Source organism: Physella acuta, unplaced genomic scaffold (assembly GCF_028476545.2).
Source record: "Physella acuta isolate Inbredline_101_S28 unplaced genomic scaffold, ASM2847654v3 ptg000239l, whole genome shotgun sequence".
Lineage (NCBI taxonomy): Eukaryota > Metazoa > Mollusca > Gastropoda > Physidae > Physella > Physella acuta.
In genome coordinates, this window is record NW_026731758.1 from 439,763 (window position 1) to 455,264 (window position 15,502).

Genomic DNA, 15,502 nt, shown 5'->3' on the forward strand with positions numbered 1-15,502 from the left:
CTTTAAGAAACCCTGCAGCTTATAACTGATGACATTTCAATAAGCTGGTCCTACAATCATGCGCATCACCTCGATCCAGCTATCTTTTGTACTAAAAAAATTATTTAAATACCTTCGCTTAGTATGAACCCGGCAACACAGACTAGCAAAACGCTTTATAAAAGTAAAATGTGTTATGAGGAAGGGAGGGGCGGCTTTAGTGATTGCTCTAGTGTGTTCGAGAAGAGTGTGTTGCTTTAAATATTGGAATTTGACGTGTTGCTGGCGTATTTTGGGTTAAGTGTTTATGTTGTAAAATAAATATAAAAATGAGTTTACTGTTTGCTAATAGACAAATTTAGCCTTCATTTGTTTGATGAGCACCGTCATCTAGAGATTAGGTTGGGGGGGGGGCAACTACAATCCATGACTACCACACCAAGGGCGGTGCCTAGACACACCTGCGATATTGTAATTGGTAACTCCCCTCACCCCCGCCCCTCCCCCCCCCCCCCTTCTGAGAAATGCCAAAAAAAATCAGCACGAGTAATAATCTATTATACTCTCAATTTTGACCCACGTATTATGCAAATATTTCGGTCTTTCTAGATATATTCTTCTCCGAAAATATACTTTGTTTAACCTGACTGGATTGCAGTAATTAACGTAAATAGGAGGAAACAAAATAGAATACATTTATAATAAGAAGCTTTTAAATGCAAGAAGTTAGCAATATTAAAATAAACATGTTTATTCACTGAAAAACATCGGTCGTTCATTTTCGCAACCATTGCTTCAATTAATTTTTTAAAATGTTTTTTTTTTAATTCATGTTATTAGTGCATTAAAATGTTTACTTCTTTTTATTACAAAGGTTTCCTTTAGCCTTTAATACTTGTGTTATTTACTCTGCAAATACACCATCCGATTATCAATGAACATATAGAGTCGTCACGAATAAAAATAAAAGACGTGAAACTAGTTCGATATCTGCTCTGATTTCATGCGAAATGTTCTGCTGATTACAATGAAACCAAATATTATAATATCACTGAGCTTGAGCGTGTGCTTATTTTTGTCCAGAATATCAAAACACAGGAAAACCTGATATCCCACATTATTTTAAACACGATGATCGTTCAAGACCCGTTTCAACATTGAAGTGGGCTGGTTGGTTCCTGACATAGCTAGAAATGCTGTCAGGCTTTGCTACGGATTAATTATGTTTTCAAAAGCATTGTGGTCTAATACGTATTGAATTGCGCGAACATATAAGGCTATGTTGATTTCGGCAATAATCATTACTTAAAGCCGTGTCGTAGCCCCATACTCCGAAGTTTTAATATTTGGAGTTAATAAGCGTTCTAAGATTTGTATATAGTCTTTCATCTACTTCGTTAAATTCTATCAGAGCTTGTAGAGCTCATACTTAAACTGAATAGAGTCTGTATTATGCGGGCATTTTTTAAAGTGTGGGCCAATGTTGGTTAATAAAATAATGCTTGCACGTCAAATGTCACATGATTCTTTTTATCTCAGCTCAACTTTAAATAATATCTTTACGGTCTACGGAGTTTGCTGTACTGCCTTTATTCAATCTGCTTGCTGAGCGGGAGGAGGGAGGGCTGAGTCGATGATAGACATTTTGAAATTGATGTCAAGTGTACACGCTGATAAAAACAAGTTTTTATAAATGAAAGTCCCAAAGAGACAATTGATGTAGAAAACCGTTGAATCAGTGTGTGAAGACTTCTAGCTGCTTAATGTCTTAACTTTGACCGTGTATAATTGAATGGCCTAGCTAATGAGCCTTTTAAATTTATTTTTTTACCACTTTTGGCACCCCCTAAAGGTCGCTCTTGACGCGTACGGCCAAATTAAGTTGCTGTCTCAAGTCATGCAGATCACTGAATGTGAGGTAAAAGGGATTGAGGTCAAAGGTTGGTAGACGGGGACGGGGAGTGGGTGATGTCTTTGAATCATAACAGCGAAATGGTACCAAGGTAAGCTGTCCGGTAAATGGTTTATGTTTTATTTAAGTCATACATTTAAAGTGGTTGAACAAAAATCTCTGAATCTAAATTAGTGGTTCTAACATTTGTAAAACTTCAACCATTCACAGACTATGAGAAGAAATATAACGGGCTAAAATAAATAAAAAAAATTTCATAAAAAACGTTTTCAAAAACAAGCTTTTATGTTCTAATGCACTAAAAAGTAGAAAATAAATTATAGACTACTATTTAAATAACTATAAAGAAAAGCTAATAAATGCTCAATAAAGGAAATTGTGTTTTATTTTAGAGATAACTCATAGATAGTGTTAAAACATTTTTAATTTGGTGCCTTCCCTTTGACCATATTTCAGGGCAAAATAAAAAAAAAATCTTTTAGCAATAAAACCCTGACTACTCATTAAATTGCAAAATATTGTAAATGTTAAAATACTTAATAATATAAAAAAGCTGAACTATAAACCTCAGTCAGACGGGCAACATCGTCTTCAGGAAACGAATACATGAGCCCTGACAATGTGAAATTTAAGAGATAAACCAATCTAGACGGCCCATTTTACACACATGTGCAGTGTATTCTTTGATCAAGTGATTACAAAATCTGTTTGGAATTCTTACCTTATTGAGACTTGAGACATATCATTATATTGTGTAGTATTTACAACAGACTGTGAGTACACTCGATTTGAGTATTGTAAAGAGCCTTTATTTTATTTGCAATTGTGTTTTGTAACTAGTTTGTGGTTGTGTGTCTTAAATGTTGTGTGACGAAATTGATTATTCGTAACGGCGGGTCAGTGTATTCACAACATACTACAGCGCAATAAGAATGGAAATAAGCAAAACTTGAAAATATAATAGTTAGTTTATTTGGTTGCTAAAAGTTGACTAAAAATTAAAATTATTTTAAAAATTGAAAATACAATAGTTAGTTTATTCTGTTGTTAAAAAATGTCAAAAATAAATAAAAGTTATTTAAAAAAAAAAGAAAATAAAATAGTTTATTTGGTTTCAACCAGTTGACAAAAAACGTAAATTATTTTTTTTTAAATTGAAAATAAAATGTTAGATTTTTTCGTTGCTAAAAGTTGAAAAAATGGAAATTACAAAAAAGGGGAAATACAATAGTTAGTGTATTCGGTTGCTAATAGTTTACGAAAAATGGAAATAACAAAAACAAAATTAAAATACAATGGTTAGTTTATTTTTCTTCTAATAGGCCTACCTGAAATTTTTTTAACAATACGGTGTTTTTTAATATGATTTGAGTTTATTTGTAAAAACATGCATTGTCAGTGACCTATATCAATTTGGATTCTATTCATGAAGAAAACAAAACAAACGTACATTGTTTTTAGCATATAGGGCCTACTTTGACACAATTTATTAGATTGTAAACCATGTGTGCTAACTAAAATCATTTTTCTATGTAAACCTGCAAAAACAAATTAATAAGTTTATTCTCTTTTATAAACCAAAAATATGTTGACAGATTCATACACTAATCACATCAAGCTTAGTCTTCAACTTTGTTAAGGAAAGATTATAGAAATAATTTCAATTTGATATTTTAATTTTTGTTTTAATTTTGAAATATTCATAATTCATTCTTGCTCTCTAGCTGCCGGCCACGAAACCACATAATTATATAATTAGTTTAGCAATGTACTATGAAATTAACGACAAAATTCAAAAGGATATAGTGCAAAAAATAAAACACTCAGGTCATATTAGAAAATCATCAAATGTATTTTTATACATATTTTATGTTATTTATGTGTCGGTCCACTAGCATTATCTCCTGATTTTTTAATGCTGTCCACGTCCCATCCACCATCCATATCCCATCCTGCTCTGCTCCTGCACCATGTTTCTGGTGTTACAGCGGTCACCAGTACAAAAGCACGTGACATCCTTCTTGTGAGTCAAGCAGCCATTGGCTGGGATACGTAGACCTGGGAACTTGCCGTCTGAACATCCACGGACCACATCTGGTAAAAATAGAACAGTAACCTTAGAATTACAAACATGTTTTTCCTTGAGAAAAATGAATATTTGTGACATGTGTACTTTAATTGATGAGAAAAGATTGCCATAAAAAATATCAAAACAACCACTGGATGTTTCAGTTTTATTAGATTGTTAGGGTATTGGTAGTATTTCAAAATCAGGTTTAGTTTTAAGTTCAGACATTAGGGTTGGGGGCCATGGTAGGACTTAGGCAGAAGTTAGGTTTAGATATGGTTAGCATTGACATAAGAAATTTATATTAATATTTAGTTTTCTACTAATTTTATTTTAAAAAACCTGATAGTTTCTACATAATCTACATCATAGGCCGTCCTGGGATGTCATTGGAGACTTAAGTATTAACAGTCGAGCGCATCAATAAACAGCCTATACAGTGCATAAAATGTTATCACATTGTTTTTCAAATTAGTATTACTGGCACCTTATTTAATGATAAATGTTCATGATCTACTCACCTCCACCAAAAGGTGTTTTGTTGACAGTAGACATGCAGGGTCCCTTACACCTGACAAAACGTGTGTTGGTCCCAGTCTTTATTTTCCCATTGGCAGGACACAGGTAGTTCTGTTTCTTGCTGCTGCAGCCGCTGGTACAGCTGTGGCAGTCGTAGTAGCGCTGGGCTGGGGCTCGTGTTGTTGGTGTGGCTTCTTGGTTGTTCCTGGTTGTTGCTTCTTGGTTATTCCTGGTTGTTGCTTCTTGGTTATTCGTGGTTGTTGCAGGATTCGTGGTCTGCTGGTTGTTTGTGGTTGTTGCCGATCTTGTGGTGGTTGCTGGTTGGCTCGTGGTTGTCACTGCTTGCGTCGTGGTTGCAGGTGCTGTTGTAGCCGGTGCAGCTGTTGTTGCGTCTATTGTGAAAAAAAATAGTTTTGGTATTGTCGAAAATTCAGTCGTGTTAAACAAAATCAACTTTAGCTAATGTCTTTGGATAACTAGTTAGAACTAAATAAACCAGTCAGAGATAATGATATATAGCAATACTAATGTGTCAGCACTAATGGGTCATGTCAGCACTAATGTGTCGTGTCAGCACTAATGTGTTATGTCAGCACTGTCAAGTGAGTACTGTATTGTCAACAATATTGTGCCAGTACTGTCATGTCAACACTGCCAAGTCAAGACTGTCATGTCCACACTGATGGTACACACAACTTTATCACCAACCCATCACCCACCACAATCACAGTAGACTTTCCCGTGTGAGTTCTGGTTCGTGACGGTGTCTTGGGGATCTCCCTTCACAGCACTAAGATCACAACTGCCGTCACCAAATCCGTAGTTCATACACCTTGGGTTGGCCGCGCAAGCTTTGAAACAATCCTGTTCACAGCGGATCACAGTGTGATCAAGTGATAAAATTAAAAGTATTCTGAGAGTTAACAAAACTTATTTTCAGAAAAAAACGTTTTAATAACAAGCTTGTATGTAATAATGCACTAAAAAGGAGAACATAAATTATACACTACTATTTAAATAACTATAAAGAAACTTGATATATCAAGTACATTTTGCAACACCATGTAAAATTGGAGTGTAGGACTAAATGCCGACATCCAAAAGGCCGACAAGACAAAAGGCCGACACGGTTTTATTGAGCCGTAGTACTGGTTGGTGACCTACTTACCAGCCCTATTGTATTATGTGACAAAACGTGAACATGGGTCAAATATTATATAACGTAAACCTGTCAATGAACTCCCTATAAATGGCAATATATTCTCATTAAGTGAGCGCCCAAATAGTTACTGCTAGATCTTCCAGCACAATAGCTTTAATAAGGTTACACCATGATGATTATGTGGTACTGATGAAGAAGATTATCTTGAGGTAGTTACCTCAGATGTCTCAACGCTCAATGTGATGGATTCCTGCTCGGTCACAGACGTACAATGTTGGGCTAGGAAACAATGAAATAGAATCCATGTGTAAATATATACTTATATACGCATAAATATACGCATATATATATATATATATATATATATATATATATATATATATATATATATATATATATATATATATATATATATATATATACATATATAAATGGGACGTCGTGGTTGAATGATAGACCATCCGATTGCTAACCCGAAAGTCTCGAGTTCGAAACCCTAGCTTAAACTCGTACGAAATCCCCGAGATCACCCAGCTGAAATTGGTACGTGGTTCACGAAACAGGGGATTCACCTGCTTCATGGAGTATATAAGAGAATACCCCGTTAAAGGTTTCTGTTATAAAAGACTTTAATTTCTCTAGCTGCCTCGATAGCATGTGCTGTGTGCTGACTACACACCAAAAAACATGACACAACGGTCGAACGGCACCAGTACGGTCCTGTCACTTGTGAGGTTTCGTTGGATGTAAAATCTAATGCATCAATCGTGTGAGATTTTCTTACTGTAACCTAATATGAGTATGGCTCTCAGTCTTATTATAATAAAAAGATTTTAGCTGCATTACACGGGGCCGTCATAGAATTAAAGAAAGAAAGTCTGAGAAACTTTTTGGAGCTAAACGCTTTTGTACATTTAATTTACGTTGTGAAAACATAACATGCTTTAGAAGATAAAATGTTTACTGTTTCAGTTGTGACGCCTGAAGCTGTGCCCATTAGATTAAATATGGGACGGCGTGGTCGGGTGGTAGAGTGAACTCTGCTAGCCTAAATTATCAAGTTCAGATCATGTGATCGAGTGTCTAGGCTGCACTGAGCACACCTAGCTCTAATGGGTACCTGACTTATGCTAGAAAAAGTCAGGACATATGGACATGTAAATTTTCATACTATCTCTTCATATTATGCCTAGGTCACAGAAACATACGCTTTACTTCATCAGCACTCTCGATAGCCAGGTTCGAAATAGTGGCTAATTTAAAAGATAATATCATTTACACATTATGATTACTGAGAATTAGGTAATCGAGCCGTAGTGCTATGCTAAAATCCGGATGCCGGGCGGAACGGCCAGTTTATGGTACAGTTGTTCTAATAAAAAATCAGTACACTCACTACATTCGCAGTAGACAAAACCAAACGTGTCAGTAACCGGGTTCTTTTCTGTCATTCCTATGTAGTTATACGAGCATTGGCCGTCTTCAAAATTATAACCTGTGCACTTCGGGTCAGATGCACAAGCGTTAAAACAATCCTAGAGAAAAAAAATTGAATTTAAATCATCTTTAAGGGGTCATCCATAAATGACGTCACGCTTTTTTTGGACGATTTTTACCACCCCCCCTCCCCTCCGTCACACGTCGTCACAAAAAGCCAGACCCCCCCCCCTAAAATGACGTCATACCTCAACCTACAACCCCCCCCCCACCCCCTCAAAATTGCAGTTGAATTTTTTTTAAACATCGATATTTTTCCAAAATCTTATCTAAACTATTACAATTTATTAAAACAGTTATCTAAAACGCGAAATAACGTCTAAAATTCGTTTTCTAACATTGCTTTTTTATAATGCAAAATTGTGACGACGCAACATCTGAACCCCCCCCCCCCCCTCCACCTCATCACACATCGTCACAAAATTACGGACCCCCTCCCCCCTACGAGTGTGACGTCATTTATGGATGAACCCTAAATACATTTCAAACATGAAAGATATACATTGGTACTAAAAATAAAGATAAGGGAATACGAATTGTAATTTTGTAAGATCGACCAGAGTTAATTATCTAAGGAAATAATTTTTACCTGATTAGTTGTTGCAGATGGATACTTTGTGTCCAAATCACCATACACGTGACACATACGTCCTGTACATCGGGGATGTATATATATATATAATATATATATATATATATATATATATATATATATATATATATATATATATATATATATATATATATATATATATATATATATATATATATATATATATATATATATTTATATATATATATATATATATATATATATATATATATATATATATATATATATATATATAATATATAATATATATAATATATATATATAATATATATATATATATATATATATATATATATATATATATATATATATATATATATATATATATATATATAATTTTGATAATCTTTATTAAATGATATTGTAACAAAAAATCTTTTTGCCAGTAGGAAATAAACCATGAGGGCCGATATATTTTCTCAATGAAATAAATTCTTATAAAAACATAGCATATTTTTTTTGTGGAAAAAAAGTAAACAAAGACTACGTGATTCGGTCTGTGTACTAGGGAGGTTACTTTTAAAAGTAGTTATTTTTTAAATTAATTTAAGTGGATATGCTCCTCACAAAAATCATCAAATTTCTGTTGTTTTCGTATTGATGGGTTTCTTGCACTTTTGGAGAATTTGTTGGTGTTTGTATTAAGAAAATAATAAACCTAATGGGAAAATGCTTGTTTAAACTACCATTTTTATGACCCAATTAATTAAACAATACTTACTTTCTCAATCTTACAAGCTCTCTACGAAACATTTTATATCTTTTCGCTACTTTTTGCAGTTTTTCTCAGTTCACACTTTTTAAACACTGAAAAGCCTACTACTTTTTTAATTTATTAAACAATGTCTACCATATATTCAGTAAGTGTTTTTCGTTCAGAAATAAAACTTTTGTCTCGAGTGAATTGTGATAGCTTTCATAGAATAAAAGTTTAAGGTAAATAATAAGCAAATTTTGATACTTTTGAATACTAAAAAGGGTACTGTATTTTAGACCTTGTAAAATTCTTAATAGTAGCTATTTCAAAAAGTTGTAGTGACAAAAGTTTAAATATATACTGAAATACAAGCAGTTAAAATTTGATTGCTATTATTGAATAAATAAAAAAGCCTTTGCATATTTAAAAGTACCGAAAAAATTAAAATGGCGGAGTGTTTTTTTAGTTTCCATGACAACCAAAATTGTTTTCAACTCTTATTTTGCTGTTTAATACTTACTTTCATTTGCCAAACATGATAAAAGTATTCAAAAGGCTTTAGATGTTAAATTATAAAAAATAAACCGGGAGTGATCTCCCCTAAACTTTCTCGAATATTCCTATATAAAACAACAGGGGATGGGAACTCGGGCTATAGACATGAATTTTTAATCCATTTTAAATACTTAAAGTTTTAAAAATAGAATAAAATCTCGTAGACAAAAGAATTGCACACCAAGTGAACGCCAAATAAAAAAGTGCATAATAGTGCTCAATATTATTAGTACTTTAAAAATTTACATTTGTTTTTTGAGAAATCGGAAGTAGCGTAAATTACTACTTCCGGTCAACGGAAATTACTAAAAATTTGACAGAAGGTAGAAAATTAGATCTTTTACTTATATGTGAAATTTCATTTATCTATCTGAAATAGTACTCAAGTTATAGGCTTTTGAAAAATTCAAAGTAGAAAAAGTACCATTTCCGTTTATCGGAAATCGCTCAAAAGTTGATACGGATCTACGATTTTGATAAAATACTTATATATGAAATTTCATCAAACTAGCTGTAACGGTACTCAAGTAATCGTGTGTACACACACACAGACAGACACACAGACATACGGACAGGATTGCAAAGCCCAGTTTTTCAGAATGGATTACGCATAAAACCTCTTAATTTTGATAATTGGATTGATAATTTTTGCCCGATTAAAATAAGTCCTCTATACTTCGGATGTGATGAAGGACTGAGGTGTAATACGGTGAAAATTGTTAAAATTTCAAGAGATTGTTTTGCACGATTACAATACTTTCTCTATACTTCGTATATACGAGAAAGTAAAAAAGAGAAAAAAATGGAGCATATCCCCTTAAAATTATTTATAACTCAAACAGAAAACTACGAAATATAGCATTCGTTTAAGGTAAGAATTTCGTTTTTATTTTCATTAAGTTGTAGACATAAACTTCAAAAGTTAATGTAATATAGTCTCTTATTTTTAGGGCCTACTATCAAGGAAATGTTTTTAGTTTTAATTATCTTGCAATTAATAAGTCTGCGAATATTTCACCAGCTTTCTCTAACAAGAGCAAAGCTAGACAGTATGCCTAGTAACAGTGGCGTAGCGAGGTTGGGTGTCACCCGGTGCGGCACCTAAACAGTAATTTGTATTAGTTTGACCGATAAAATGGTATATATTTCATAGCGTACGTCTTGATGAACAGAGCTATAGATCTAGACCTAAATCAAATTTGAATGAAGTAGTTCCTTTGTTTATAATCTAAAATCGGAAATTCACATATAAAAAAAATTAAAAATAAAGTTTGACTTGGTGTGTTTCGATCTTGCACCACCTGCTTGGTACACTATCATCTCAGCTATTGAGGCACCTTATAAAATATGGAGAATGAAAGACGTATTTAAAAAACTTAACTTACGCGAATATGCATATTCTTTCAAATTATTTTTTATCCCAAATTAGCCAGTTCCTTAATATAGACATTTATTTTTTGGAATAGATTCTAGAGTAGATAGTCTAAATCTAGATCTTAGCGACTTATTAGCGTCTACGTCTAGTTTTGGCGTAGATTTAGATCTAGTCTTGATCTAGAATATCTAGATCTAGAATCCAATAGATAAAATACATTTTATAAGTTTAGGCCGGAAAAATTTTATTGTATACATTTCATAGCGTACGTAGATCTAAATCAAATTTGAATGAAATAGTTCTTTTCTTTTTATTCTATACTCAGCAGATGACGTCATTAGTTAATGTATAAACATTAGTGACGTCATTTTTTCGTGGGTTCTTTTTGACAACTATAAACACTTTTCCTGTTGCATAATTAAAACTGTTTTTCTACATTCAAATACGCCTTTATTTTTTAATTTTCTTCTTTAAATAAAATGTTGGCTATACATATAAAACATCTATCATATTATTTTCAACAAAAATCCGTATCAAGTTCTCCATATATCGCTGAAGATTCTGATGTGATACACTGCGAAAATATTTTGCGGACAGAGAGAGAGAGAGAGAAGTGCCACTTGGGCTCTTATATATTAGAATAGCATATTAAAAGTCTATTTCTTCACGGTAACGAGGGGAGCAATTTCTTTTCCAAATTTGATTTTGTACAGTGCACAAAAATTTTTGATCTATTGAGTACAATATAGGATAAGGAAAAAAATGAAACTTTGCATTTGGTAGCAAGAGAAAATAATTAACACCAAACTATAAAGACAAGTCAGACTAAAATACACAACAGATCACAGTTAATATAAAAGAACACACTCAACACAACGAAGTTCATAAAACACAACAAAAACTAATTTTATGACACAAAAACACAATAGAACACATTCAATACAGCTATGTTACTAAATGCAACACAATACAATAAACAACATACACTAAACATACTTATAAACACACTAAACACAACAGAACACAATGAGCACAACCAAGCATACTGAAAGAGCTGAACACAATAAAGCACTACACACAACAGAAATAAAACACACAAACACACAACAGACCAGTAAACAAGTCTTACCGTTCACTATTATTCCGGGTGAAGCTGTCGTATTACCTGTCAATAAAACAAAAGCATTGCTGTTGTAATTAAAATAAAAAAGTAAAGAAACCTTTTTTAGACCTGGCGATCCATTGGACATATAGAGTTCATAATATAAGGAATGTTTCTTGACCTCTGTATATGAATGGAAGATGTGGTCAGCACTTTGCCCAGCTGCCTTTACTTTAACTAACATGAGTTAGGTACCCGAGGTATAAAGTAAATAAAATATCCACTTGATCGCCATAGTGTAATACATCTTAAGTATTTTTTATCTACATTAATAATTTAAAAAATAATGTGGACGGTTTTGAAAAACTAGTTCCATTTTCCAAACTAAACATTTTAATGAACGTCACATGGAAAAACTAAAGTCAAAGAAAATGTATTATCCTTCAATAAAATTTTAAAAGTGTACAAAATACTTGACTATTTTCCTTCATTGCTAATTACTTCCCTTGGTTGATCACATTTTTTTAACTTACTCTTTAAAAAAAACATTACTTCGGTGAAATAAAAATATTTAATATATTTAAAAATGCGTTGATTGATAAAATGCATTTTGGGTAGGTAAAACACGAATATTTTAAATACTTTCTAAATGTCCTCTATGTTTATTTCTCTTTCCATTTGCGGACAAGCTTTGGGTATTTCAGTCGGCAGTGTTTGATTTGGCGCCCTAGGCTATCCTGTGGGCGCTACGAAGTAAACGTTTTAATAAATGCAATAGGCTGTGAAAAATAACTGTTACTATAGACGCACATAAATCGAATCCAGATCGTCCAATGGCGCCCCGACAGGGTGCGATTTAGCGCTACGGGACTTCCCGAGAGAGCTTATGTGCATAAGTTCGTTTTAGTCGTGTTTTCGTTTGTATTGTTGTCTGGCTTGTTGTTAGAGTTCGGTTCAGGGCTATATGTTCTTTCCGGGTACACAAGTCATGATCCTTAACTCAGAGGCCAGTGCAGGGCCTAGCCGGTACAGCATATATATATATATATATATATATATATATATATATATATATATATATATATATATATATATATATATATATATATATATATATATATATATATATATATATATATATATATATATATATATATATATATATATATATATATATATATATATATATATATATATATATATATATTTTTTTTTTTTTTTTTTTTTTTTTTTTTTTTTTTTTCTGTTTTTTTTTTTTTTTAAATTATTTATGTATGTGTGTTAAGAATATGTGATTTGCAAAAAAAAAATATAATCCTGCCATAAATTGATAGAAAACATTCACAAATTAGAGGTAAGCAAAGAAAAAAAAGAATATTAATTTCTTACCTGACAGAGCAAATGGGCACAAGATCAACAAAATGATCAGTTTCATCTTTGGAATATCCTGACACATGATAGGTAGACAAGAGATTCTTGGTGGCCTTCTGCACTGTCGCGTTCTGGCAAGGATTCTTGGAATCCCAGATTATTTTCTTCTCCTTGGTCATGCGTAAAAATTAACCAACCGTGATATGCAGATAGGAACCGCCCAATTTGTTTAAGCTGTAGAATGTTGGTTTGAGGGCATGTTACATTATTATAATATGACGACTTTAGTCACGTGATTTTTTAAAGGATAGGGGGTAGGGGGTTGATGGTTGGGATAGGTGTTTATAGGAGGGGAAGGATAGGGATTGTAAGGATGGTTGGGTGGTAGGCGTTGAGTATTGATGTTAAGACGGTGGTGTGGGTGAATGGTATGGTGGTGGTGGGTGTTAGGGTGTTAGGGTGGTGGTGGGTGTGGGTAGTGAATAGAAGGTTAGTGATGGTAGAGATTGGTGTTAGTGGTGGTTGGTTAGGAAGTGATCATATGATAATTGTTTGGGGTGGGTAATATAGAAGCTGCGTGGTGCAGGTATCAGTTTTGTGGGGTGGATTGTACGAGCAAGTTATAATTACTCAAATACACATTTTGCTTCTGGTTTTGTTTTGCCATCAAATTCTGGCGTCGATTTGCTAACAAGGAAAACATTCTATTATAAATAAATTCCTAATTTGAGGATAGACACCACAGATAGAATTTTTTATTTATTTAACACATTTCTGGGAGTTAAATAAATTCATATATAAATAGTTGTTAACCTATAGACAAAAAAATTATATAGCCGCCACTAGCAGTACTGGTTGCCATGGAAGCCACAAAAATGTGTGGAAACTAACACCTTTTCTAATCTCTATAACTTTGTTACAGATCTTTGGTACAGATTTCTCAAACCAAACTATACATTTCTACGTTTACTCATTGCGATGGCTCTTATTCTATTTTTAATACAAATTTGTACTACATTTGTGTACAAAAATAAGGGGTTGGTGCTACATAAACATAAATATTTCCTAAAGTATTGTAGTAAACTTAATGTCCAAACGTAGTTTTGTAGAAGGCATAATGTTGAATGCACGTGGAATGTTTCGGTCTTGTCTGACAAAGGATTGTAAAGCCTTAGCGATTTGAATGTTGAATTTTGAGTAAAAACAAAGTTGAGAAAACGTGAAAAGAAGGGCAGAAAAAGGCCCTGTGAATTTCCTCTTATAGAAAACAGAAAACGGCGTCTTGTTATGTGTGGAAGAACCATTTGACTAATAAAATACCAGTTGATTTATGTTGTAAGTTTTAGATAGATTTTTGTGTGTAAGCAGAAAATATGTATACAACAGATAATGAGTAAATGACTATTAAGTCTTACGCACCCTATCAATCGATTATTTTTCTCAGAACAACTATCATCAAACCAGATTCAGTTCTGATTGTTAGCCGGTCTTCTCACTTCAATGCAATGTTTATTCCTAATTAAATTGTAGCTTACGCAATTTTACTGCCTTTTGATAATAGCCTACTGCACAATCCTTAGTACAGTGCTTGAGGCTAAACACCCCCACCCCACACCTCCCCACCGCTGGAAAGTTCGTAAAGATCGGCGGAGCCATAGATTATCAATGTTCATTCTACCGTGAATAACACATCCGTGTAGATAGGGTAAGGACAGGGCCTAAGTGAATGCCTATTAGCTATCCAACCCACTATTTACATTAGTTTCTAGCAAACCCTACACGGAGCGAAGGGCATACAAAATAACACATGTTTCGTTTGCAGTCCAATGTAAAGTCACAGCATGCCGTAAAAAGACTATGAACTAGCGAGAAAGTGATGAGTGGGATGAAGTGGATGGACTAAGTACATTCTTCAAAATGTCAGACATGTCAATTGCATTGTTTCAGCTTAGTATCAAGCGTACTAAACAGTGTTTAATAGTGTTCCAATGACAATCAACAGTACATTTCTTGGCAAAATGTCTATTATTAAACTTATTGTTGTATAATTTTAAAAAAAAACAATTAAAATAGTATATGCAAATAAAGTAAACAAACGAAGACAGGCCTAGCACACGTGGTTACTTGCAATCTATCGTGAATTATTTTGATATACTGTACTATAATATGATTGGTCAAATGCAGTGGCGGAAATAGAAAAAAAGGGTCACCCCGCAAAAAACAAGTTGGGGGTACTATAGTCGTTTATTAAGCTGAAACAGGCGATTAGGCCAGCGCCCCAGCATGGTGCAATTTGGCGCCCCGGGCTAGACTGTGAGCCCTTTGCGTTTATGTTAGCGTTAGTGTTTTCTTTCTGTTTAAGTTTGGGTTTGCGTTAGTGGTTGCGTTTGCGTTTTGATTTGGTTCGTTTTTGTTCTTTCTTTTTCGTTTTCGTTTGTGTTTTTTCTTTGGGTTTGTGTTTGTATTTGTGTTTGTGGTCGGGTTTGTGTTTGTGTTATCGTTTGTACTTTTGTTTGCGTTTATGTTATGTTTGCTTTTTTGTGTTTTGGTTTTGGCTGGTTGTGGTTTGGGTGGTTGTGGTTTGGGTGGGCAATGCCGGGTATATGCTGATTGAAGAACACACGTCATGTTCCTTTACAGATAGGTTTCAGA

At 33.4% G+C, this 15,502-nt stretch overlaps 1 protein-coding gene across 1 annotated transcript; it reads right to left on the minus strand.

Annotated features, from left to right (window-relative positions):
* Window positions 1–3,091: 3,091 nt before the first annotated feature.
* Window positions 3,092–13,033, minus strand: LOC131938233 (uncharacterized). Its single transcript, XM_059296154.1, has 8 exons — window positions 12,869–13,033; window positions 11,507–11,542; window positions 7,727–7,788; window positions 7,037–7,175; window positions 5,858–5,919; window positions 5,198–5,342; window positions 4,481–4,870; window positions 3,092–3,985 (listed from the first exon to the last, which is right to left on the minus strand). The coding sequence occupies exons 1-8, from the start codon at window positions 12,933–12,935 to the stop codon at window positions 3,804–3,806; spliced, it is 1,083 nt and encodes a 360-aa protein (XP_059152137.1). The 5' UTR covers window positions 12,936–13,033; the 3' UTR covers window positions 3,092–3,803.
* Window positions 13,034–15,502: the final 2,469 nt, after the last annotated feature.